Consider the following 26704-nt stretch of genomic DNA (forward strand, 5'->3'; position numbering starts at 1 on the left):
TCCAGACACGGCTAAATGTCCTTTAGGGTACAAAATCCTTCTCCGCTGAGAGCCACTGCACTAGGCCAAAGAACTTACAAAACCAATCCTCTTGTGCCTTTGTCATGAAAAAGAGACACTCACATAACCCCTCATATTCCTTTCTTCTTCACCTGGTGGTACTGGGGATTGAACCCAGTCCCTCATGCATGAAAGGCAAGCACTCTACCAATGAACTATATCCCCAGCCCTATTCCCCTCACATTCTTCATGTTAAAGCTTTTGAATATTGTCTAGGCTTCTTCATCTCAGTCATATGGGCCAATTTGGCTAGGAGAAAAGCAGCTACTGTTCACATCCTTCACTGAGATAACTGGACATTCTTATCACTTTTACTGTCCTTAATGTTCATAATGTCTTGATTTCTAATACTCTGAACTATCCCCAGCTGCTGCTGCTTCTTTAAGAGATGGGAGAGAATTTGAGATGTCCAGGCTGGTCTCGGATTTCTGGGTTCAAGGGATCCTCCTGTCTCAGCTTCTGAAGTAGCTGGGACTATAGGTATGTGTTACCACACTTACGTATCCTCAGTGTCTTCATCCATGAGCCATGCTCTGCAGTCCCATGTTCCCCCATGAATATTGCTTCAACCATAATTTTATTTAATTAACAATATTTATTCTGCCTCACAAGTGTTTTTCTCATTTGGCTCTTAAATACACAATTATGATCTAAGTTCAAGATATTTATTTCCTGAAATCATCCTAGATTATAACTTATTAGTTAAAACCATGGGGAGAGATTTACAGAATTAGAAAGAAAATCTATTTCTAAAACATTCAATAGGGCAACACATGTTAACTCATATAACTTTTATTTTTACGCATCCTAATATACTTGAGGGATGTTTATTCTCCCCACTATAAGTCATCTTGTATTTGAACACCAAGGAAAATGACCAGAGTGAACTGATTTCTTCTATGGAAAAATATCATTAAGTGATTCTTCCTTGTGGAAAACTCTGAAAAGTGGACCCATTACTGAATTCATAAACTCATGCAAGCACCTTCATTTCTCCTAATTTCTTTCATGTTTGGTAAAATGAGAACAATGATACCTACCAGAGTTATTATATTGAAAGAAATGACCTGTTCAAGCTCTAAGCTCTGTGTTTGATATACAGGTATTTTATAAAAGTGCCATTTTCTATGTAGCTTCCCTTCCTTGTTCCCAATACTGGCTGAATAATTCAAGGGGCTCAGTGCAGATTAAAAATGAAGGCTCTCTTGTTTAAACATCTCAAGACAATAGCAGAACTTTAAATCAAGCGTGGGACCCTTCTAACTGTGGGGCCCTGTGTGACCGCCTAGGTTATATACTCATAAAGCTGGCACTGCTTTGCTTGCTCTTCTGTGTTTTCTTAGGGTCCACCTGTCTACACTTCCACTACATGAAATGCCACTCTTCAAAACTGACAACTGACCAGGAAATAAACGCAACTGACTAAAGAGGGCTTGAATATCTGTGTGGTTTTTCAGTGTTGGCCTAGGGCTCTTCTAAACGGACTGTTTTCATCTGCCAGGACATTGCAGAGGTTTGCATCATCTGGAAGAATTAAAAAAAAAAAAAAAAAAAAAAAGCCCTGTTTACAAGTAACAGGACCCTTGATTTATAGCCCCATGAGGCACTTGATTCTAAAGGACTCTATTTAGACTTCTCAAACAGCATGCACAAAGAATGCAGTCTATCTCTTAACAGGTGATTTAGATCCAATGCAGACATTTAGGGAACTGCTCCGGATGTCTAAGAATTACATGCGTAAAGAGGAAGACTGGGTCTCCAAAACACTGAGACCAAGTTCTCTATTCCTTCTTCTTTATGGATGCATCAAGCATGTCCTTTTTAGGATTTCTCAAGGTTCTTGCATCCTGTCTGATAAGAAACAATGATGTAAAAAACAGAATGTTAAAACAGGTATTAACACAAACACATGTGGGTACATATATATATACATATAAATTTATATGTATATATTAAAATTGTTGACATAAAATAAGAATTCTTTATCTAGCATGCATGAGATCCTAGGTTTAATTCCTAGTATCAAGAGAGAAAAGCAAAACCAAAACAAAAATCTTCTACTTTAAAGGAAATAAGAAAATAGCTTCTTCTGAGTCAAATATGATTGACCATGGCCTGGGAACATGGATCCAAGTTACCCTTAAGGACAGTTCCAAAATGAAAGAGGTTACATAAAGAAAGTCATAAATCAATACAATTGATGAATACATTGGAGAAGTGGGCGACAGCAAAGCTCGAAAATCTCTCCTGTAGGCTCCACATGTTATAGCATTCAATGAAGGTTAGTGGCCTGCTAAATTTAACAATTCAGTCCAAGTTTACCTAACTGACAGAGAATGTTAGGTCTGATACAAAGGTTAAAAGTAAATGGTTATAAGGCCTACAGTAGTCGAAGAGAATTTTGGCTTTTGACCTGCAACATTCCATTTCTCCATAATCACCATGTTTTCAGTCAAGGTTGAGAGAGAGAGAGAGAGAGAGAGAGAGGAGAGAGAGAGAGAGAGAGAGAGAGAAGAGAGAGAGAGAGAGAGAGAGAGAGAGAGAGAAGAAGAGAGAGAGAGAGAGAGAGAGAGAGAGAGAGAGAGAGAGAAGAGAGAGAGAGAGAGAGAGAGAGAGAGAGAGAGAAGAGGAGAGGAGAGAGAGAGAGGAGAGAGAGAGAGGAGAGAAGAGAGGAGAGGAGAGAGAGAGAGGAGAGAGAGAGAGAGAGAGAGAGAGAGAGAGAGAGAGAGAGAGGAAGAGAGAGAGGAGAGAGGGAGAGAGAGAGAGAGAGAGAGGAGAGGAGAGAGAGAGAGAGAGAGGATAGAAGGAGAGAAGAGAGAGAGAGAGAGAGAGGAGGGAGAGAAGAGAGGAGAGAGAGAGAGGAGAAAGAGAGAGAGAGAGGAGAGAGAGAGAGAGAGAGAGAGAGAGAGAGAGAGGAGAGAGAGAGAGAGAGAGAGATTGAGATTGATTTGAGACTGATTTGTCCTCTTTTGGAAGAAATACACGCAAAAAATACCAACACACGGAGACACACGTCATCCTCATAGGCGGCGAAGAACTAACTTTGAACCTGCCTCCTATGTTCCAGGTGCTTTATATACATTGGAATGTTAAACTATTTTGTTTTTTATTCAACCATTTTTTTTTTAAATTGTGGAGCAACTGGAGCTCAGAGATGTTGCTTAACCCGCTCAAATTCCCACAGTTAGCAAAACGCAGATGAGAGATTTTATCTGATTCCAAGATTCACGTATCAAAGTCCTATTCCGTTTTGATGTAAAAAATTCAGGTGTCCAATATATTACGGTCTCTAAGTAAACCCAACATAACTTACAATACTTGCTAATCATGTTAGTTTACATAACTACCTTGTTTTTACCTTAATTTACATCCTTTCCTCATTCCCATCACCAAGAATCAATCAAGTTTAGGGGCTAGCAATCTTGGTAGTAAGTGATGGGGTGAGCAGAGCAAAGTTAAAAAAACTAAAATTTGTGTTGTGTGCCTAACACCAAAACCCTCAAGGGAAAAAAAAAAAAAAAAGAAAGCTACTCGGAATCTCACGCCCTTACTTCCGGCCTCGACTGGGCTGCGGAAAAGTCCTGCACGCCTGCCTGCGCTCACTCCGGGCAGCACGCTGGTCGGCCCGGATCAGAGCGGCAGGTCGCGGTCGGCCCGCGGTTTCCTTGGCGACCGGGCGGAAGCCGGAAGCTGCGCTGCGGTTGGCCTCTGCGGCGCGGGGAAGCTGGGGGCGGAGCCTAAGGAGGAAGGCCGCGGCTGCGAGGAAGCGGACCCGGCCCGGGCCATGGAGCTGGCGGAGGCGGGGGCGGCAGGCTGCTCGCAGGGTGCGCCAGGGCCTGTGGAACTCGGCGGCGCCGCCGGCTGTAAATGAGAAGGTTGGGGCGGGATGGGCGGAGGCCGCCCGGGCGGCGGCCGTTGGGACGCGACGGTCCCTGCCCTGCCTGGCCCTGTTCGTCTTCCCCGCCAAGAATGCTGCCCTTCTCTGCCTCGAGTTTGGCGGCTAGAGGCTCGAGAGGGATGGCTTCACCCCGTAGGAGTAGGGTAGGGCGCGTCGGTCCTAGAAATGCGTGTCCAGGGCGTTATCTGTACCGCCCTCTATCCCAGTGAGGGGAGAGGCTGGCTGGGATCCCACAACCAGCCCGACGAAAACTGCAGGTGCTCCCTGGAGGTGTGAGGTTGGAGAAGCTGCGGACTGGTCGCTCCCTTAGCAGAGGTTAAGTTCTGGTCTCAGCCCAGGTAGGAAGGGGTGGCTCGGACCCGGCACGTCGACTGTAGAGTGCCCTCTGGTGACCCCCCTCCAGGCCCTGGTCCCTGTCCTGTACCGCCAGACTCCAGGTCTGAAGGCAAAGGTGCGGTTCTCATCCACCCCGCCCCCCTACCCCCCCTTTTTTTTTGGCTGAGGGGAGGAGAGTAGATTTACAGAAAAGTGTGAGATTGTTCTAACGTTAATATCTCGCATGACCATGATGCATTTGTTAAAGCTAAGAATTTGGGCTGGGGTTGTAGCTCAGCGGTGGAGCGCTTGCCTAACACGTGTGAAGCACTGGGTTGGATCCTCAGTGTAAGCTCGAGGGCGAGGGCAGACGGCTTAAATCCCGACCTCACACTAAGCACCACGTTAAAATAAATAAAAATAAATAAAGTTTGTGTGTCCATCGCCTACCAAAAAAGATATTTAAAAAACTAAGAAATTTGATATACTGCCCACTGAGGGACACACTATATTCAGATTTTGCCAGTTTTCCCAGCGCTTTTCTTTTTCTGTTCAGGACCCAAAGTGTAATACCACATTACATTGATTGTGGTACTGGAGATTTAACCCAGGAGCACTCTACCACTGAGCTGCACCCTCCCCCAACCCCAGCTCTGTTTTTATTTTGAGACTTGATTTTACTGAGTTGCCCACGCTGGCCTTGAATTTGACAATCCTCCTGCCACAGCCTCATCAATCGCTGGGATTACAGATAAGTACCACTAGCATCTGGCCCAGCCCCTACTTTTAAGAAATCTAGAAAATGATCTTTCAACTTTGTGAATATTTATTGGTAGTCTGTTTACCCAAGACGTGGCTCTAGGCAGTGGAGTTTTAGTATTCAAACAGGCAATCCTGAACTATGGAAGCTAAATAGAGTTCACTGGAACCCACCCATTGTCTTTTGCTACTTTGTATTTCAGATTTTTTCTTTCTTTTTTTAAATTTAGGGACAGGTCACTTAGAATCATTTTTAAGTTGGTAGAAAATTAACATTGTTTCAACTTTTCTGCCTTTTCTGGTTTACTCTAAAATTTACTAAGTGATAGCATTGCCTTTTGCATCTTCCATTGATCAATTTTTTTTTCCATCAAATTATCCTGTGAAAAATGTAGTGCACAAAGATAATGCTAGTTGAGTAAACAGGATTGAAGATCCTGCTGTAGTTTCATGTCCTTGTAATTTGTAGGTGCTTTGACATATCATAAATCCAGGAAAAAAAACTTAAAACTACTTCATGAATTCTTTCCCAGATAAAATGTTTTAAGAAAATGTCAGTTGCTCAAAAGATGATATGTAGCCTGAATATATGTATTTATTTCTTTGCATATTGTTCAGCAGTTCACGATCAAGTGGTGCCAACCCGAAATTCTTCATCCAGAGTCATAATACATGTGGATCTGGATTGCTTTTATGCACAAGTAGAAATGATCTCAAACCCCGAATTAAAGGACAAACCTTTAGGTAATTCTTCACATTGATAATATTTTTGTTGTATAACAATAAAATTGACTACTCTTTATGTCATTGTATTCTGATTTATTAACTATATTAAGAAAGATTTTTGGAAGCCTTTTTTTTTTTTTGTACTATGGATTGAACCCCAGGGGCACTTTATCACTGAACTACATCCCCAGTCCTTTTAAAAAAATTCTTTTTTAAATTTGAGACAGGATCTTGATAAGTTGCTAAGACTTGCCTGGAACTTGGACTCCTCCTGCCCCAGCTTCCGGAATTGCTGGGATTACAGGTGTGTGTCACCATGCCTACCTGAAAGCCATTCTTAAGGTGCTTTATAGGCAGTTAATCTTTGCTTCTCTACCAAGTATAAACCTCAGAAATCTTATTTAAGAAATGGTGAATCTGAGACTAGTATAACTAACTGAAAAAATTAACAGAAAACAGCATAAGGTTTTGGTATTCTACGTTAATATATTCTATGTTACTAACTTAGTTCTCTAGGCAGATTTCTTCTTATTTTGCTTTTTTTTTTGCAGTACTGGATATCAAACCCTGGGACTCTTTACTGCTAAGCTATATCCCTAGTCTTTTTACTTTTTATTTTGAGACAGAGTCTGGTTAAATTGTTCAGGCTGTCCTCAAACTTGTGATCCTCCTGCCTCAGCTTACCAAGTATCTAGAATTACAGGTGTGTACCACCATGCCTGTCAGATTGCTTTTACTCAGCATTTGAAACATTATAAGTCTTGGATCTCAAAAACAACCTTTTGATTTTTATTACATTTTAGTGGAATTTTCATCTATCCTCCTCTTGAAAATTAATTGTATGTATTAATTGAATTGCAACGTCCAACCAAATAGTTGAATTTTAAGCAGAATCCTTAATGTTAAGACAGAGCAAGCTTTCCATGATAACACAAGCATCTTTTTAAATAATGGCAAGGAGAAATTTTGCATTGAGGATTTACTTACTGATATTCTGGCATGTATTATTGACATTTTTGTTGTACCTTAAATTGGGAAAGCAGAGATTTTTCTTTCATGCTTGCACGAAGGATCGTTTAATATAAACTTAAAAAGAATTTGGTTCTCTTGCTGCTATCCTCTTGTGCCTAGATTGGCTTAATAAATCCCAATCTAGTTTTATTGGTTTACTAAAGAACAAAGGGATGACTAGTTTTTGTTATGCCAAAGTGAAGCTAGTATTTTTGTGTGTGACACTGGAGATTGAACCTGGTTGAACTCAGGGAGACTCCACCACTTAACTGTATCCCCTGGCCTTGAATTTGAATCCTCCTGCCTTGGGCTCTTGAGTAGCTGGGATTACAGGCCTGCCACCATCCTAGGCAAAGAGGCCAAGATCCTTAAACTTTCTTAAGAGTGTCAAAGTTTTAGGGTTAGAGGACCTAAATATTTTCTCCTGAAGGCATTTCTAGTTAGTAGCATTATAACACAATGTACTTTGTAGATAATGCTTAATAAAAAGTTTTGTGTGGTTAAAAAGTAAAAATCTTTGCCATGAAGTGAAGCTGAAGTTTCTTGAGTGTTTCCTTTATTCTAATCAAATATATGACCAACCCAGGTTGTGACATGCAGTAAGGAGTCCATATAGTGCAATCTGCATTAAAAGACTTTAGTTGCCTGGCATGTAATCCCAGTGGCTTGGAAGGCAGGAGGATCCCAAGTTCAAAGCCAGCCTCAGTGATTTAGTGAGGCCAAAAGCTACTTAGCAAGAGTCTGTCTCAAATAAAAAATAAAAAAGTTTAAAAAAAATGACTTTTTATTTAAGTCTGATTTTTTCATATAGTTCACTGATGAATCTTTTATTTGACATGGTCATATTTGGGGGCATAATCTAAGAAAACTTTATGTGCAAATAATATTTCTTTGTCTTCTTTGTAATACCCCCAATTTAAAAATAGATGTGTAATGCAAATGGGTATAACTATTGTTTTTCTACATGTTTGCATTTTACATTTCTTTGTGTGTGCTGGAGATGCATTTTACGTATTTTTGATAAACATTACTTTTATACTGGCATAAAGTAATCAACTTGTTTAAAAAGAGAAAAACAATTTTAGCAATCTTAAGTCACCAATAAACTAGAATTTTTATGTAGTCTGTAGATAATCATAATGTACTCATTTTGTTAGGGAACTCCTAATGCCCTACCAAATCATCAGCAGATCATTATAAAGAACAGTTCAGTAACTAGGATATTTACTGGGGAGATACCCCTAACAGTTGCTGAAGCTTGGCACTTGTAACAGAACATTGCTTACATTCATTGGCAGACAATTGAGTTTTTCTAGTAGCAACCAGTATTTAATTGTACCCAATTATTTTCAGCTGGCTTATTTTTTGGTGCAACGTGCCCTAGAGCTATAGCTATGGCAATATAAATCAATCAGATTTTGTACTGTCTGAAAACATTTTAAGAAGAATTTGATATTTATCTTATCACTGATAATTCCATAGACTATGTTGATTGATTTATGGTAATTTTTGCTAAATTTGAGAAATATACACAGCTTGTTTTGTTGTATAAAAAATTGATCCACATTCTCAGGTGATTTATAGTGCTTTTAAGTTTTGTTTTCTTATTTAATAATAACTTTCTTCTTCCCCAAGTAGACAAATAACCAAAGATCAAAAGTAGGATCCGAGAAAATACGTTATTTTGTATTGGTGATACTTGTCAAAAGTAGGAGATAGCTCAGAAACCTGATTCTTTGTAGAATTTTAATGAACAGAGGCTACTTTTCAAAACTGAGACACCTTTTTATCCTTGATAAAGCACATTACATTTTAGCTCATATAATTACAGTGTGGAATTAGTAAAATTATATTTTAAAATGTTTGTACAATCCTGCTTGATTTTTCTCACAGAGTTTTTATTTTTTTAGGTGTACAGCAGAAATATTTGGTGGTTACTTGCAACTATGAAGCCAGGAAACTTGGAGTTAGGAAACTTATGAATGTCAGAGATGCAAAAGAAAAATGTCCACAACTGGTATTGGTTAATGGAGAAGACTTGACCCGTTACAGGGAGATGTCTTATAAGGTTACAGGTACAAATTACAGGAAATATATTTTTAGCATTGATTTTTTTACATAGGATGCCTATTCACTGTATAAATCTTAATAAAGTGCCATAAACCAGGTTCCTTTTTATTATGGGTATTTTCCCCTTTAAAAATTATATAAGAGAGTGACTCTCCATGCTATGAATAATGGTGCTAAGTAATTCGAATTCTCTCATGACTAGTGTTTACGTAAATAACAGAAAATATAAAGTTTAAAAGTGATAAAATCAGAAGATATTCTATAAAGGAAGATATATTTTAAATTTTAAGTATACCTGAATTTTGAGGAAGTACATTGTTTTCTAATGCACTGATGATAGTTCAAAGAGGCTTCTATGTTTGGGTAGCATAATTAAAAACTGATTTCTTAAATATTAACAAAAATAATAAGTGTATTAGTCTTTTTATATATATATATAATATATAGGGTGTGTATATATATATATATATATATATATACACATACTAAATATTATGTTGTAGCCACTGAACTCTCTTATGCTAAAGTTTGAGTTTGAAGCTTTGTGTTTTAGTAAGTTAGAGGAAACAGGAAAATGCCTGTACATTGGTGTATTACAAATATATCACTTAAAAATATCTAAGAATCGACCAATTATTATCATCATTGTCATTAACCCAGGGGCACTCTACCACTGAGTTATATCCCCATCCCTTTTTAAATATTTAGACAGGGTCTTACTAAGTTACTGAGGCTGGTGATCCTCCTTCCTCAGCCTCCTGAGTTCCTGGGATTACAGGCATGCCCCACTGTATCTGGCTTATACTATCTTTTTAATTATCTTTTGCTAGTTTTTCTTTTGTTAATTGTAGCAGTTTTCATACATAAAGGGTTAATATCTATACTATATAGAGAGCTGTTACAACTTAAGAAAAAAACCTAATAAAACAAAGAATGTGAATAAGTAGTTGACAAAGAAGAGCAAACTCAATATCTTAACAATTGTATGGAAAAAATGCTCAAATTTATTACTGGCTAAGGAACCTTGAATTAATAAGACATTATTTTATATTGGTGATACTTGTCAAAAAATGTGAGAAAAAGTAGAAATATAAGGTATTACAGCCTTTTAAAAAAGCAATCAAGAAACATTTTTTAAAGATAAAAGTTGGGGATATAGCTCAGTGGTAGTTTGCCTAGCATGTGTGAAGTCCTGGATTTAATCCTTAATAACACACACACACACACACACACACACACACACACAAAGAAACTAAAGATTAATATTCTTCAAACCAGTGATCTCGTTGCTGAATGTTCGTCAATAGAAATAAAATTATAAAAACATGAAGAAATGTGTAGAAAAAGATTTATTTTAGCCTGGTTCATAATTGATAGAAAAAAGATTAACTTCAGGAATGGGATAGTTAAGTGATTTGTCACTGTAACCCAGGAATAGAAGAATATGTAATCAATATTTAGTGGTTGAGCTGGGCACAGTGATGCATGCCTGTAATCCCAGTGACTGGGAGACTGAGGCAAGAGGATCTAGAGTTGAAAGCCAGCCTCAGCAAAAGTGAGGCACCAAGCAACTCGGTGAGACCCTGTCTCTAAATAAAATACAAACTAGGGCCGGGAATGTGACTCAGTGGCCGAGTGCCCCTCAGTTCAATCCCTGGTGCAAAAAAAAAAAAAAAATTAGTGGTTCACCGCTTTGTGCATTACTTTGTATTTGACTTATTTTTCTGCTTAAAACTTTGATTTTTTTTTGTTTTTTCTATATTGTATTCTTTCAGTAAAAGGTTTTCTATGTGATTTTTGGATGTCAGGTAGATACTTTTGAAAAATTTGCAGAAATTGATGAACAAAGTACAAGACAATCTTACATAATCAGATATATTGTCAGTTTCTCCTCAAAGGAGATAATAGCTTTCTCTGTGTAGGCTGGAGTTATTTTTGGTGTTCACAAGTCACATTGTTTTTAATTTTTCTGTTTTTTTTTTATTTTTTATTTATTTATTTTTTTTATTCTGTGCTGGGGTTTGAACCCAGGACCTTGTACATGCTAGGTAAACACTTTACCACTGAGCTATACCCAAGCCCCACATTATTATCTTTACTGTTTTCCCTTTAATATCTGTGTTAGTAAAACAAAATAATTTTTAGTATTTTTGAAAAAAGTTAACAGTGAGGAATGATTTAGTCCTTTTATTTGAGTCTTCACATTATGGGACCTTAAAAAAAGAAAAAGACTTCAGTACTGAAATCATATGGCTCTTTTATTGTGTCATTATTCCCTAAAATATAGCACAACAACTATTTACATTATGTGAATGATTTAAAATATATAGGAGAATATGCATAGTATATATGTAAGTACCATGCCATTTTATATAAGGGTCTTGAGCATTTTCAGATTTTGGTATCCTTGGGCCCTGGAACCAATCCTATGAATATTGAAGAACTAATTACTATTTTCTGGCATCTAGCTGGTCTCAATAGAAGATGATTCAGAGAGAAGTAAATAATTCTTCTAATGGTTTCAAAGTTATTATTAGTTAATTCTTGCATATGAGAATTGATAGTCCTTTTGAATTTATTGTACATCTTGGTTCAATTCAGTTTAGTAAACATTTGACTTAAGGACTAGGTAGTTTGCAGATGCTGGACATGTGAATAGCTGGAAATTGTGGTCCATTTCTGCCATTTTATTCTTATAGAACATGCTTGGGAATGGCCAATCACAATACTGTTATATATTGTTAAGTGATTTTTCTGTTTGACTCAGTAAGAAGTGGAAGTTTTTTTTGTTTGTTTTTTGTTTTTTTTGTTTTTGGGTACTGGGGATTGAACTCAGAGGCACTGGCCACTGAGTCACATCCCCAGTCCTATTTTGTATTTTATTTAGAGACAGGGTGTCACTGAGTTGCTTAGCACCTTGCTTTTGCTGAGGCTGGCTTTGAACTCACGATCCTCCTGTCCCAGCCTTTCAAGCTGTTGGGATTACAGGCATGTGCCACCACGCCTGGCTAATAAGTGGAAGTTTCAAATTTTGTTTTGCCTAAACTGTTGTGGAGAATATAGATAAAATATATTATTACTTGTTTTTACTTTCCTAAGCAAACTGTAATTTATTCTTTGACATAGTACTTCAAGATTATAATTAACTATAATCATTGGTATTTAATGTACTACAGATATAGAAAGTTTAGATATAGAAGATTGAGCTAAAAATGTATTTGCTATGAGTAACTGCTCTGGGAATGTCATTTTTGGACTTGTTTTGTTGGAAAATATTGCCTCTACTCAAAATATGGTACAGAAAAGAAAGATAATAGTTAACTGAGACTTTTTATTAAAGATATTGTGCATCTGTGAATATATATGAAACCTTTATGTATTTGATGTATTTTTAAGCAGTAAATCTTTTCTACTTGAAATTTTAATTACACCTATGTGCCAATATTATTTGATTTAGAATTGTTGGAAGAATTTAGTCCAGTTGTTGAGAGACTTGGATTTGATGAAAATTTTGTGGATTTAACAGAAATAGTTGAGAAGAAACTCCAGCAGCTTCAAAGTGATGAACTTTCTGAAGTGACTGTGTCAGGTCATGTATACAATAATCAGTGTGAGTGTTACTCATTCCACTTATTAACTGAAAGTTTGTGTGTGTGTGTGTGTATGTGTGTGTGTGTGTGTGTGTGTGTGTAAAAATATTCAGTGAGTTCATTGTGACATTCTGTTAGATCTATGACTTTTTTTGGAGGTATAGCCATATTTAGTCAGTAATCTGTCTAAGTATCTAAAATTAGATATTGCTATTCCATATTAACTATGCAGAAAATAAGATTCTGATGACATGTGGCTCAGTGCTCTGTGCAATTTTCATCTCTGACATAGTATACCTACTCACATTTTAAGAGTCATACCTCTTTAGGTCACCCTTAAATTATAGGAGTTGACTTGTTACTGTTTTTTAGAATAATTTTTTATTCTTCTCAAACCATCTCTAAGCAAAATTTTGAGGTAGGCTGAATTTCCCTTCTGTTCCTTTGGGGCTCTCAGACTCTCATGGTGCTCTTCTGGCTTTTCAAGCTACCACCCATGGAATCTTATTCAGGCCTGCCTGTCACTGGCCTATCTGCTGTTACAGGGCAAGGGTCTGCTGTGGAGCTAAGGCAGCCACGGAAGTCCTTTCTCACTGGTTCTTGTGATCATGCCAGAAGTATTTCAGACATGTCACTCTGAGTAGCAGGTATGAGTTTATTTAAGGTGTAAGAAGAGGGAAAAGGAAACACTCTGAAGAAAAAGAGTTGGTCCCCTCAGAGAGAAGGATGACATGCCCCTCATACCCTCTAGTTTTTTCTGGGTCGGGCCCAGGGAAAGTTTCCTTAGAGTCTTGCTCATGTCTTCCTCTTAACTTTTGACTGACAGTGCAGGGTGCCATTAGACTTTGAAGTCCCCACAGTAGCATTATATCTCTGGGTCACTTTGGCTCTTGCTGACCCATTCTAATTGGAATCTGTTCTTACAGATTGTATGGTTAGGGGGAATTATCTTTATCTCCCTAATTTCTGGGATCTGATCTGTGTACAGTTCACAAAAGTCCTCATCCCCCCACCCTTCAGAGTAAATTGTGTTCTTCTTATCAGCATTTCAGGCCTGCATTTCTCCTGCAGACAACAGGTTGTTTGCTGAGAAATGTAATATAGTGTATTTACTTAAGCCAGGCAGGGCCGCAGGTAAATTTCTTTTTAAAAGAAAGCTTGTGGAAGTCAGCACAGTGGGTCCAGTATATGGAATTTTTTCCTTAACCTCATGTTCCCACCCCTCACATCTGTTTGTCCCCTATCATGTCTGTTTACTGTTATCTGCCATGTGTTTGTATCTTCTCCAAGCTCCTATTTAATTAGCTCAAATAATCATTACCAACTGCCCCCTTTCTTCACATAGTAAGCCATGAATGACTGGTGGTATTTCCAGGAATATTCGCATTTGAAAATAAGCTTTAGCAGGTGCCGATGAATATTTAATTAGACTTTCATACATCTTGTGGTTCTGCTGGTAACTTCCATATTATACCATATTATACTTTGCTTTTGTACAAGAGTTGCCTGATCCTTTTGGTTATAGTTCTTAGCTTGTGTTCCTTGTATCCCAGCTGTTTTGAGGCCTGGTCATCATTCTTAAGTATAGTTCTCTGCAGAAGAAAAGGGGTAGAGATACGTTTCTAGAAGAAATGAAGCTTCTTGTGTGTCTTTTGTGCTGGTACTCTTTTCTTTTAAAAAAATACAAGGGCTAGCAAGAATATTCTGGACATAATTCTATATAATTTTTAAAGCAAATTCAAACTTTATTAGTTGAAACATATCACTGAACAGAGAGCTAGATTTTTATCTCAAATAGAAAATGTCTATTTATTAGTTTCTGTTCTATACAAACTTTTATTAAAAAGTTTTCAAATGTACAGGAAAGTTGATAGAATCATACAGTAAGCACCTAGGTACATTCTTATAGATAAACCAGTTTTCATTTTGCCACATTTATTTTGCAGTCTTTGTGGAAAGGTTGATTGATGAGTGAGCCATTTGGAAGTAAATTGCAGACACCATGACACTTCATCCCTAAATCCTTCTAGCCTGAGTCCTGAAGATAAGAATGGTCCCATGTGAATCTTTTACACCTGAGAAAATTTGTTTTTATGTAATTTCCCTACATTTTTCATAAAAAATCTTAAACTATGTATAGGCCAGAAATTATTTTTAGCAACACATATAGCTAATATGTAAAGTGTAGATTTAGGTTTGTAAAGCTGTATCGGTAGCATTTTTCTAACAACTTTTATGCATACTTATAGGTGAGTGTGAATGAAAGTTTCATTAATATCCCTAGAAATTTTTGTGGGGGGGGGTACTGGGGATTGAACTCAGGGGCACTCAACCACTGAGCCACATCCCCAGCCCTGTTTTATATTTTACTTAGAGACAGGGTCTCACTGAGTTGCTTAGCACCTCACGGTTGCTGAGGCTGGCTTTGAACTCGAAATCCTCCTGACTCAGCCTTCTGATCTGCTGGGATTACAGGCATGTGCTACCGCACCTGGCCCTAGAAATTTTTTATGATATCATTTTTCATAATCTGTTAATCATTGAGCACTCCCAGTATACTCACATCACAGACCCTTGGAATTCACTTGTGTTATTTACTTTACAGTATTCCTATGAACTAAAGAAATAAGTCAAATGGATGATAGGGTGATAGTAGTGGTGATAGGAGGGTTTGGATATAAATTAAACCCTGTGCCTTTTAAAAACTCCTTTGTAAAAAAGAAAACAAAATTTTTTGTGACATTTAACAATATCATTTTTATAGCCATAAACCTGCATGACATCATGCACATCAGACTGCTAGTTGGATCTCAGATTGCAGCAGAGATGCGGGAAGCCATGTATAATCAGTTGGGGCTGACTGGATGCGCTGGAGTGGCTTGTAATAAACTACTGGCAAAATTAGTTTCTGGTGTTTTTAAACCAAATCAACAAACAGTCTTGTTACCTGAAAGTTGTCAAGATCTCATTCATAGCTTGAACCATGTTAAGGAAATGCCTGGTAAGACAAAAATAATTGAATAATATGTATTGTATTTGTGTATCTTTTATTGTATTTCTTTAATCTTAAAAATTATAGATATAAGTAATTAATTTCTAGAGGTATATCCTTAGTTGTTGGAGAAAACCATAAAAACTACATAGTGTTTTCTGGAGCAAATCTGTGTGAGGAAATATGTGAAAGTACTTTTATACTTATGATCATAAAAGTGATAACCTGGAAATGTAAGGTCCTTTATTTACAGTCCCTGGTTCATATTCTTACACTGTACATTGCATCTAGAGGGGATTATTAATTCTCTTTAGTTTTTATCTATTAAATATTAGGGCTATAATGAATCTTCCAGAGCTTCTAAACAAAGTACCTCATTCTAAAGATAAGGGAATGGATTTCTTTGAGGGATTCACTGATCTGTTCACTTCATAGGGTAAATTTGTATCTTTTTTTTTTTTTTTTTTAAATTTGTATCTTTGATAATCAAATAACCTGCATTTTTATATACCATCAATAATATGTTGAACTTTACTTAAAGAAATAACCCTTTTTGTATTGTTAGGGAATAGGATATAATAAAAGCCTTCTGTGGAAGTGAATTTCTAAGACAACTGAAACTTAACTCTTCAGATGTTATAGTTTCCCCATTTTTAACTTAGGCATGTATGATTCCAAAATATATTGTATACCACCTTGCCTTCCTTAATGTAATATAATTATAACTTGAGATTTTGGGTCTGTGTTCTGAAGAACAATGTCAGATCATAATAAATTGACTATATACTGAAGCAAAACATTCTTAACTTGCTTTACTGTTTGAATTATTGCATCTGTTTTTACAGGCTTTCTACTTTGTCCCTCATTTCCAATTGCCAGGCCTCCTTTTTTTTGCTATAAAAATACCTGTCAGTATATTTTAATATTTCCTCCTACATGCTTGTCTTCACTGATTTACTGCTTTTGCTCTGCAAGGAAACCAGATAACTGTAGAATTATTTTTTAAGTGAAAGAAATAAAGAGGCTTTAAATGACCTGAGTATTTCTCTTATGAAGAAAGTATAACCAAGTTTTAGTGCAAGAACTTTGTGGTAGGAGTTTTGTTAGTTTTTATGTCTCCTTACTCGTGTATGTTCTGGGTGGTAAATATTGCTAGATAATGTGATTTGTGAAATCAGGTTAGCTAATAAGCATACATTAATCAATTTTGATTGTTCTTTTTTTACATTAATAATAAACATGATTCTGAGGTATTCTACAGTATTATATAACAGGTGGTAAAAGTTTGATTTTATCAAGACAGTTTACTGACTGTCTCTATATTTATTGTAAATAGCACATGTTATAAGTGCTTCAAGGAACTACATATTACTCAGGGACCCTGAAGGTAAGAATAATAATCTAATTTGCAATTGAATTTGATCTTAGCAAAGTATTAAATGTGGAACTTAAGATGTGATTGATGTATTCTTAATATTTTTATTATCTTTATTTTAAGGAAGAAAGCTAGTATAGCACTGTGTATACTTCTTTTTGTTCAGGTATTGGCTATAAAACTGCCAAACGTCTTGAAGCACTGGGAATCAGTAGTGTGCATGATCTCCAAACCTTTTCATCTAAAATATTGGAAAAGGAATTAGGAATTTCAGTTGCTCAGCGGATCCAGAAGCTCAGTTTTGGAGAGGATAACTCTCCTGTGACACCTTCAGGACCACCTCAGGTACATGATAGTGATATTTATATTTAGTGTACTACTTATATTTAGTGTACTAGTTGTTACATTATTAGGATAAAGATTTCCAGTTTTATCTATTCATAATATTGTACTTTGCTTTTCATGATCCCTTTCCTATGACAAGGCTGGTTTATTAGATTAGATTAATAAATATTCTTAGGTTGAAACTTGAACATTAATACTTTTATTATTTATTTATTTATTTATTTTGGTAGTGGGGATTGGCCCAAAGCCATGCTCATGCTAGGCAAGCACTCTGACACAGAGCTACATCTACAGCTCCCTTTTTAAAATTTTTATTTTGAGACAGGTCTCACTAAGTATGTTACTCAGCTTTTGTTGCTGCAGCCAGAGTAATGGACAAGTACAACCTAGAGCAGGAAAAGTTCACTTTGGGCTCACAGTTTCAGAGGTCTCAGTCCATGGTTGGCCATTTACTCTGGGCCTGTGGTGAGGCAAAACATTGTGGCTGTCGGGTGTGGTAGAGGAAAGCTGCTCAACTCATGGCAGCTGGAAGGAGAGAGGGAGGAACCAGGACAAGATATGTTCCCCAAGGGCACACCTCCAATTACCTACTTCCTTCAGCCACATCCAACTGCCTGTAATTACCATCCAGTATTCCATTCAAATTAATCCATTTAGTGGATTAATTCCCTGATGGGGTTATAGCTCTCATAATCCAGTCTTTTCACCTCTGAACATTTTTGCACTGACTAACATGAACTTTTGGGAGAACATTCCAAATCAAAACCATTATGCTGAATTGCCCAGGCTGGCCTCATGCCTCAGCTTCCTTAGTAATTGGAATTATAGGCAGGAACTACCACACTTAGTGAGCATTAATACTTTTAAATCTCAACTTAGCTACTTTGATTGAATACAACTTAATTTTAATAGCTCATAATGTATATATGAGGCAAAGTATTTTAATCCTTTAAAAATCTTGCTTTCAAAATAGTCCAATGATTTAACAAATGGGAAGAGGGGTAATCACCCAGTTAAAATAAATTGGCTTTTCCCCCACCCCGTGTGAAAAGCACTTTACTAAGTGCTTTTTGTTCATTAGTCCATTTAAAAACCCTGGAGGTGGGCAGTAGTATTGTTTGTGTGTTCCACCCTCCCTTCTTTCCTTCTTTTCTTTCTCTTTTTCTGTTAAGATGAGGATGCTATACTTTAGAAAGCCTAAATAATTTATCCAAAGATAAACTCAGATTCTAGTCCTAGGGCATTAAGAGCCTCACATTAGTCATACAGTAAAACTTGAAATTGATACTAGAACTTTGTCATTTTCTTGACTTTCAGTTTATTTTCTAGCAGAGTACAATAACTTGCAAATAAAATGAGTTAATGTAAAAGTGAACTAAATGATTCAAATTAAGAGGTAAAGTTAGTAAAGAGTGTGTTAAATATACATTTGACAAATTCATTGGATATATTTATTTGAGTTTACATTAATCCTCACGCTTCTTTGGTAGTCCTTTAGTGAAGAAGATTCATTTAAAAAATGTTCATCAGAAGTCGAAGCTAAAAAAAAGATTGAAGAACTACTTGCTAGCCTTTTGAAGAGGTAATTTTTAATCCACTTTTCCAAAGCATGCTATGTACATTCTTTAAACAGTACATATATGTAAAAAGTTCTTGACGTGTCTTGGATCTTACAGATTAACTTGGAGACTAAGCAGTGTTTAAACCAATCCAAGATAGATCTTTTTTCACTGATTTCTCTGTATTTTAAACTATTGCAAAGACATTATTATGTGCTCTTAACCAATTTAATACATCTATTTCCATTAGTTTGACTACTAGTATCACAGTTACTACAGTTATTCTGTGTATCTTAAGCTGCAGATTATTACCAAAAGGGATTTTGTGGTTCTCTCTAATATTCCTAACCTATTCTAGTCCTCAGGTGAGGAGGAAGAAGAAGTTTTAATTTTTCCTAGTGGCAATTGTGAACCTTTGCTTTTAACTTAGTATTACTTGCTTTTTCATAAAAGGAAATATGCAGAGAGGAACAATAATTCTTCAACAATTCTAAAACTTCTTATATAGGAGTAGTTTGTGATGGTTGAGGACAGGAAGTTATCGGAACAATAATAATGGAGCAAGCAGGAGAAGCCTTGGATTTTCTTTGTCTTAGACTGTGTAAACGAAAATGGACTTAAAGAAAGGAATAGTTAAATGGGACCATGTATGACTGATTGCAAGTGTGTTCAGGGATTCTGATCTGCAAGTTGAGTTAATATGTTAATTGGGATTATGAATATATACAAAGAGCATAACATAAGCTGAGCAAGGAAATTTAGTTTTCTATTGATCCTTAATAGGTATCATACACATACTTCTCTTTACTTCACAGAAGAGTATTAATCTCTTTTTCTTTCATTTCTTTGATTCTCTTTTTGTTGTTAGAAATTTCTGAATTGGGGTGTCAGAGATCCAACAGTTTAGAGTAGACATGCTTCTGCAGTGATCCTAGGAGGGCTAACTATCTAAAGTAAACAGTTCCTGGGATGATTCTAAGTCTCAGAAAACTGATGAAGTGATATTTCTTACACCTCTGCTGTCACGTGCAGTGTGGCATGCATGTGTGCAGCAGAGCCATGCAAGCTCATTGTTTGCTTCGTGGGAAGTGTGCTAGTGAAATTGGGTCATCTGCTCATCTTCAGCTAGGTGTAAGACTTCTGAAATGCCTGCCCATTGCAAACAGTTCTACACATAGAGAAATTCCAAGAAGTGTTAAGTTTTATAGCTTCTCTTGTTTGAAGAATTAACCCAAATGTGAAACTAGGTGATCTAAATCTGTGAGATAGCAGGTTTACCTGTATCTCTTCTTGACAATTCTCTTACTGCACACCAGGGCCCCTTAATTCAATGACTGAATAACAATAGCATTTAAGTAGCTGGTACCTGTGTGTATGTGTGAGTAATTACTTATTTTTTTTTTCCTTCTGGAATGTATGATGGTTGATTCAATAGATATGAAAGAAGTATAACATCATATAATTTTTTAAAAATATTTTTTTAGTTGTAGATGGATACAATACTTTTATTTTATTTATTTATTTTTATGTGGTACTGAGGATTGAACCCAGTGCCTCACATGTGCTAGGCAAGTGCCCTACCACTGTGCTCCAACTCTAGCCCCAACAGCATTTTTAATTCATTCTTTAGCTTAAAATAAAATAGTATTTAACCTTTCTTTAATTAGCATATCACACTCTTTGAATTGTATAATTACTTAAAAGAACAAATTTAACTAGAAGATATTTAAGCAAGTAACATATTTACAGGAATGACTCGTGACATTTTATTATCTTAGTTAAGCAGCCATCAAAAAGTTTTCTGAAAAGCAGTAAGAGAAAGAAAAAAATTATTTGTTACAAAACTAGTTTTTCCACTTCAGAATTGTCATTTTGAGCGTGTTTAACATGGTGTAATATTTGCATTTCATGTTTGTGATTTGATTGTCTTTATATCTTGCTGTGCAAATAAAAAGGAAAATATGCTTTAGTGACATCTGTTTCCAATAATTAAATGTTTTTACTCTTAAAGTGAATTTTCCTTACCATGAAAAGTTTTGTTTTAACACCAAAATCAAGACCATTTGCATATGACTTATCTTTCTAAATAAAGTATGTAACTGATCTTTCAAACTATTGCTTTAAAATTTCAACATATTGGGGCTGGGGCTGTAGCCCAGTAGCGGAGCACTTGCCTAGCGCATGCGAGGCATTGGGTTCGATCCTTAGCACCACATAGAGATAAACAAATAGAATAAAGGCTCTCCATCCACAGCTATCAAAATAAAAAATAAAAAACTTTAAAAAGAAAAATTCCAACATATTATGGCAATATTACTGGCTCTCTTGGATCTATTTGCAGAAAGCCCTTTCTTTAACAGAGGTAATCTTGTTTTATTAAAAAATTTTTTGCAAACATTTTTTCTCTAGTAATTTTTCAAATATTTGCTTGTGTCAGATTTCCTGCTGGTGATAATAGTCTGCTTTTAGTTGTGCTTTAGATTTGGATTATAAAACAACTTGTTATGATTATATATTTCTGTCCTACTTCTGACAGCATTCAATTCTGAGTAAGGCCCAAGAACCTTTCATTTACAATTTCAGAACTTTAGTGCATAAACTGAGATATTTATTTGGGTATTCTGGAACCTTTATTGTTTACTGTTTACCTACTGCATGTATAATTCTGATAGTTACTCAATATGATACCTTTCAATAAATGAGGCATGCCATTTAAAAAATTGTCATTAGTTTTTCTAATTCTTTATTTCCATTTTAGAATATCCCAAGATGGAAGGAAACCCCATACTATAAGATTAGTAATCCGTCGGTATTCATCAGAGAAGTATTGTTGTCGTGAGAGTCGTCAGTGCCCTATTCCATCCCATGTAATTCAGAAGTTAGGGGCAGGTGTGACTCATTTTTTAAGAATTTAATTGACTTTGAATTCTTTAAAAAGCAAACTTTTGAATTAGAAATATGCTCCCCCAAGGGAGGGTGGGTCTTTGTGTGGAGTTAGCTAGCATGCAATTGTTTACTTTAATTCTATCAGGAATTCTCACTAGAAAATGTTTTTAAGTAGATAATAAAAGTAAATATTTAATCATTTTTCCCAAATCCTGTAATCCCTGCTACCAGGGAGGCTGAGGCAGGAGGATTGCAATTTTGCTGTCAATTTGGGTATGGTACTGTAGTGAGACACTGTTTCAAAATTAAAAAAAAATAAAGTTGGGGATGTAGCTCAGTGGTAGAGCTAAAGGTTCAATCCCCAGAACCGCCAAATTAAAAAAAAAAAAACAAAAAACAACAACAAAAAAAACCAGTCCCTTAAATTCAAAGGGAATTAGTGATAATTATATAGTATAAGCTTAGTAAATAATGTCAAAATGCCAGTTAGGATTTTTATTTTTCATTTTAAATAAGTTACACTAATCTCTTAGCGTTACTTATAAGTGTTTAGATACTGTTCTCTTAAAAACATTTTTTTCAGGAAATTATGATGTGATGACCCCAATGGTTGATATACTTATGAAACTTTTTCGAAATATGGTGAATGTGAAAATGCCATTTCACCTTACCCTTTTAAGTGTGTGCTTCTGCAACCTGAAAGCACTAAATACCACTAAGAAAGGGCCCATGGATTATTATTTAGCATCATCATTATCAACAACATCATGCTCTGGCAAGCGCAGTTTTGTGAGTACACTCTTTTTTTGTTCAGTTTTCTAAGTACAGTCTTACTGGATTTGTGTGGACAAATGACAAAAGTTTATGTTAGAGATTCTTTTGGGTGATATTTCTTTGATGGTTTAGTTGTTTATACTGCCTATCACACAATGGTTGCTGGTTTCAAATATATTGTGATCTAAGAAAAAGTATATTGAATTAAAGAAGAAATCATTATGAAGTTTCTCTGTCTTGGAAGTATAGATGCATTGTCTAACAGCATCCAGGAATATGATGGATTGCTCCTAAATACGAAGATATTTCATCAATTAGAAATGAAATCTTTTCATGTGTTAATTTTTATATAAGCTACAAGCTCTGTTTGCATAGTATTGTAAGTATTTAAATTTTCTTAGTTTTGAAATTTAATTGGATTACAATAGCAACATTAGAGATTGCTACTAATTTTACATTTGTAAAAGTTATTTGTGTGTCAGTAGAGGCAGAAGTCAGTCACATTTTCAAGTGACTAAAGCACAATCTCCAAAGAGGCAAACCTCCATTTTAGTAAATGTGGATGCTTTAAAAAGTACACTTTTTCTGAGTTTTTAATGTTTATAATTAACTCTTTTTTTTTTTTTTTTTGTGGTGCTGAGGATTGAACCCAGGGCCTCGTGCTTGTGAGGCAAGCACTCTACCAGCTGAGCTGTATCCCCAGCCCTATAATTAACTCTTTTTAAAATTTTTTTTAGTTGTCAATGGACCTTTATTTTTAATTATTTATTTATATGTGGTGGTGAGAATCAAACACAGTGCCTGACACATGCTAAGCAAGTGTTCTACCACTGCACTACAACCCCATCCCCTATACTTAACTCTTGATTTAAGATATTATTTTAAATTTTTAATCAGTATAATTTTAGTAATATTTTTATTTCTGCTTTAGTTTAAAATGAGAATGGAATAGTGTTGTGAAAATAGTGAACCTAATGCCCTCTTCAGATTGATTACTTTATTCGGTGACCATTTTTTATTCCATTTATTAACTAGAAATTTAAAAGGAATTTTAATTAATCCATAGAATGGAAATTAAAGGTCCCTAATTTATAGTGGCATTAGTGAAGTCAATGGAAGTGAAAGTACCTTGTATATATCTGGCATAAAGTAGATGCTCAATAAACATAGTTGTCTGAATCTCTTCTACTCCTTTTACTTCTTGAAGTTTACTAAGCTATTAGATTTGTATATACATTTTTATTTTGCTTAAACTAGAAAGGAAATTCAAGTGAAAAAACTTTATAGAAAAATTGTGCAAATTAGAATTGAAAGTATTTTAAAATTTTATGTAAATGTAAAATGTCATATTGTAAAAATTATGTTGGACTTTTACCATAGAAACACTTTTTTCTTTCTGTTAAATGTTACCCTTTTGTTATTGTTGTTATTTGGGTTTTGGTAGTGGGGATTAAACTCAAGGGACTTTACCACCGAGCCACATCCCCAGCCCTTTTGATTTGAGACAGAGTCTCACTAAGTTGTAGAGGCTGTCCTTGAACTAAGAATCCTCCTTAGTTCAAGTCTCAGCCCCCAGGAGTTGCAGAGATTATAGGTGTGCCTCACCACCTATAATGTTAAATGTTATCTGCTAAATGTTATCTTTCAGAACAGTAATCTTTGCAAAACCATTCATTGAATCTCTATGCATGTATTTTTTAAAAAAATACCTTTAAGTGAATTACTCTTTCTAGGCCATCATTCTTTTGTTTACAGAATTGGACCTTTAAATACATGACCGTTGAGGTCCTTTCCAGATCTTTAAAATGCACATTTACCTCTGGTTCAGTGCTGTGTAGGAAGGAAACCTCTTCCTGGAATAATGAGTAAAGATCTACACAATAGTGTGACTAATTGTGATAGATTAAACATCTCTAGTTGTTTGAAACTGGCCATAGAAGATTGAAAGTACTGAATGGGTTTGACACATTTTTTTTCAGATAATAGCTACAAGCATACTTCTGTAGCAGGGATGTTTGTTTATTATATTAACAACTTTATTTACAGACCATAAAATTCATCTATTTTAAATGTGCAGTTCAACTATTTTAGTTTAGTTTGCAAGGGTGAATTTTGGTATCCTGGGGAAGACCTGGAGTCAGTCCCCCATGGATATGTAGGTATGACTACAAGTGGAATAGTACAATGTGTTCTTTTGTATCTGGCTTCTTCCATTCCATAATGGTTTGGAGGCTCACCCTTGTTGTACAGACCTGTATCAGAACTTCATCAAACACTTAACTTTTATTGAATTCTAGCAGCATGGTTAACGGCTATTTAAAAAGGTATCAGATATCTAAATTATTGTTATTTTTGTATTCTAGAAAATAAAAGACAGTCATATGGAAGATATTTCCAAAGACAAAGAAACAAACTGGGATTTTCTACCAAGTGCAAGAATTGAAAGTATAAGAACTGGCGAGTCTCCAATAGATACTTTAGATTTCTCTAAAGAAAAAGACAAGAATGAATTTCCACTCTGTTCACTTCCTGAGGATGTTGACCAAGAAGTCTTCAAGCAGCTTCCAGCAGATATTCAGGAAGAAATCCTTTCTGGAAAATTTAGAGAAAAATTTCAAGGGAAAGGAAGTTTAAGTTATCCATTACATGCCTCCAAAGGAGTGTTATCTTTCTTTTCTACAAAACAATTGCAAGATAGATCCTTAAATCCTAGAGATAATTTATCCAATAACAAGCAGATACACTCTGTGTCTCCTTGTGAACCAGGAACATCAGGCTTAAGTAGCAGTAGTTCCTCTCATCTGTCTAGCCCCAAAGATTATTCATATTATATAGATAATCGATTAAAAGATGAACAAATGAGTCAAGGACCTAAAGAATCTGAAGGTTTCTACTTCTCCAATACAAACCCTGCTGTTTCTGTTTTCCATTCATTTCCCAATTTGCATAGTGATCAACTTTTTTCCAAAAACTGTGCTACAGATAGTCATAAGCAAACAAGGGCAACAACCTCTTGTCAAGGACTCACAGAAAATAAAGAGCAAGATTCTGCTGATGAGAAGATTATTTTTCCATCTGGCATCGATCCTCAAGTGTTCTATGAACTTCCAGAAGAGGTACAAAAAGAACTGTTGGCTGAGTGGAGGAGACCTGGATCAGATTTCCACATTGTACATAAGTAAGCACAATCAGAGAAAGGTCTAGAAAGCAAAGAAAGTATCATTGTCCTCAGATTAGCAGTTTATTAAGCTCTTCTAAATTAAACACTAATAATAATGTAGAAATCCAATGTAAAATGTTCAGGTAAAGCAAGAGTGGTTACAGGAAGTAAATTCCAGCACAAAGCATAAAAATCCTCATAACAGAAGAATAATGTAAAAATTTTGTCCTTCTCTTATTTCTACAGCTATTTTATGTTGCTTTTCAATAAAAGGAATATTATGGTCGGTACAAGTACATTTTCTATAAATTGGGGAGAAGACATATGCGCTTGCATATAAAATATGGGCTCGCATATGAAATATGGGCTCATCAAATCATTGTCATGCTAGAGTAAGGAACAGAGTTTTTTGTTTGTTTTTTGTCCCCCCTACCCCGTGAAAAATGGAATGCCTCAAGAAATTTAATATATTAGGATGTAGTCAAATAGGAGCTCCTGCCAACTAACATTTTGAAAATATAAATATCTTTGTTTAGAGTACTGTGTACCATTTAATAAATTGACTAGTAGAATAGCATAGAATAGAACACTCTCCATGCAAGTGTTTTAAGGGAAAGATGGATATCAGAAATGCCAGATGTGTGGCATGTATCTGTAATTTCAACTATAGCAGGTGGGGGCTGAGACAGGATCTCAACATTTCAAGTTTAAGTATGGCCTGGGCAATTAAGCAAGACACTGTCTTAAAACAAACAAACAAACAAACAAAAAAGGCCAGGTGGTGGAAAACTAGTAACAGAAGAAATCCATTACCTTCTAGCCAATTTGTATGATCTAAAAGAATGCATTTGATTTTTTTTTTAATATCTGCATTGGGTCATGATTGTATGGATATCTTATCGAGAACAAATACACCTTTGCTAATTTGGCAGTTGGAGGAGTCCTGGTCTCAAGTTTGTAATTTTTACAGCTATAATCTAAATAAAAGATATTAAAGGCTGGAGTTGTGGCTCAGTGGTGGAGCACTTGCCTAGCATGTGTAAGGCACTGGGTTCAATTCTCAACACCACATACAAAAGGTCCATCAACAAAAACCAAAAACAAAAAACATGAAAAGTAAAGCACGTGGACTGGGGTTGTGGCTCAGTGGTAGAGTGCTTGCCTAACGTGTGAAGCACTGGGTT

General features: G+C 35.8%; 1 protein-coding gene across 12 annotated transcripts; it reads left to right on the forward strand.

Annotated features, from left to right (window-relative positions):
• The first annotated feature begins 3765 nt into the window (after positions 1-3765).
• POLI (DNA polymerase iota) lies at positions 3766-26523 on the forward strand. 12 transcript variants are annotated; one of them, XM_079109103.1, is made up of 10 exons: positions 3766-3884; positions 5654-5776; positions 8680-8844; positions 12297-12449; positions 15194-15430; positions 16963-17141; positions 18632-18723; positions 21459-21589; positions 22170-22375; positions 24724-26523. In XM_079109103.1, exons 1-10 carry the CDS (start codon positions 3845-3847, stop codon positions 25540-25542), a joined length of 2145 nt encoding a protein of 714 aa, XP_078965229.1. In that variant the 5' UTR covers positions 3766-3844; the 3' UTR covers positions 25543-26523. The 12 variants fall into 12 exon arrangements, with proteins under 12 accessions (XP_078965229.1, XP_078965228.1, XP_078965230.1 ...); XM_079109102.1 differs by having other exon boundaries at positions 3787-3884; positions 5651-5776; XM_079109098.1 differs by having other exon boundaries at positions 3837-3935; positions 5651-5776.
• Positions 26524-26704: the final 181 nt, after the last annotated feature.

This window comes from Sciurus vulgaris, assembly GCF_902686455.1.
Source record: "Sciurus vulgaris genome assembly, chromosome: 13".
Taxonomy (NCBI): Eukaryota; Metazoa; Chordata; class Mammalia; order Rodentia; family Sciuridae; genus Sciurus; species Sciurus vulgaris.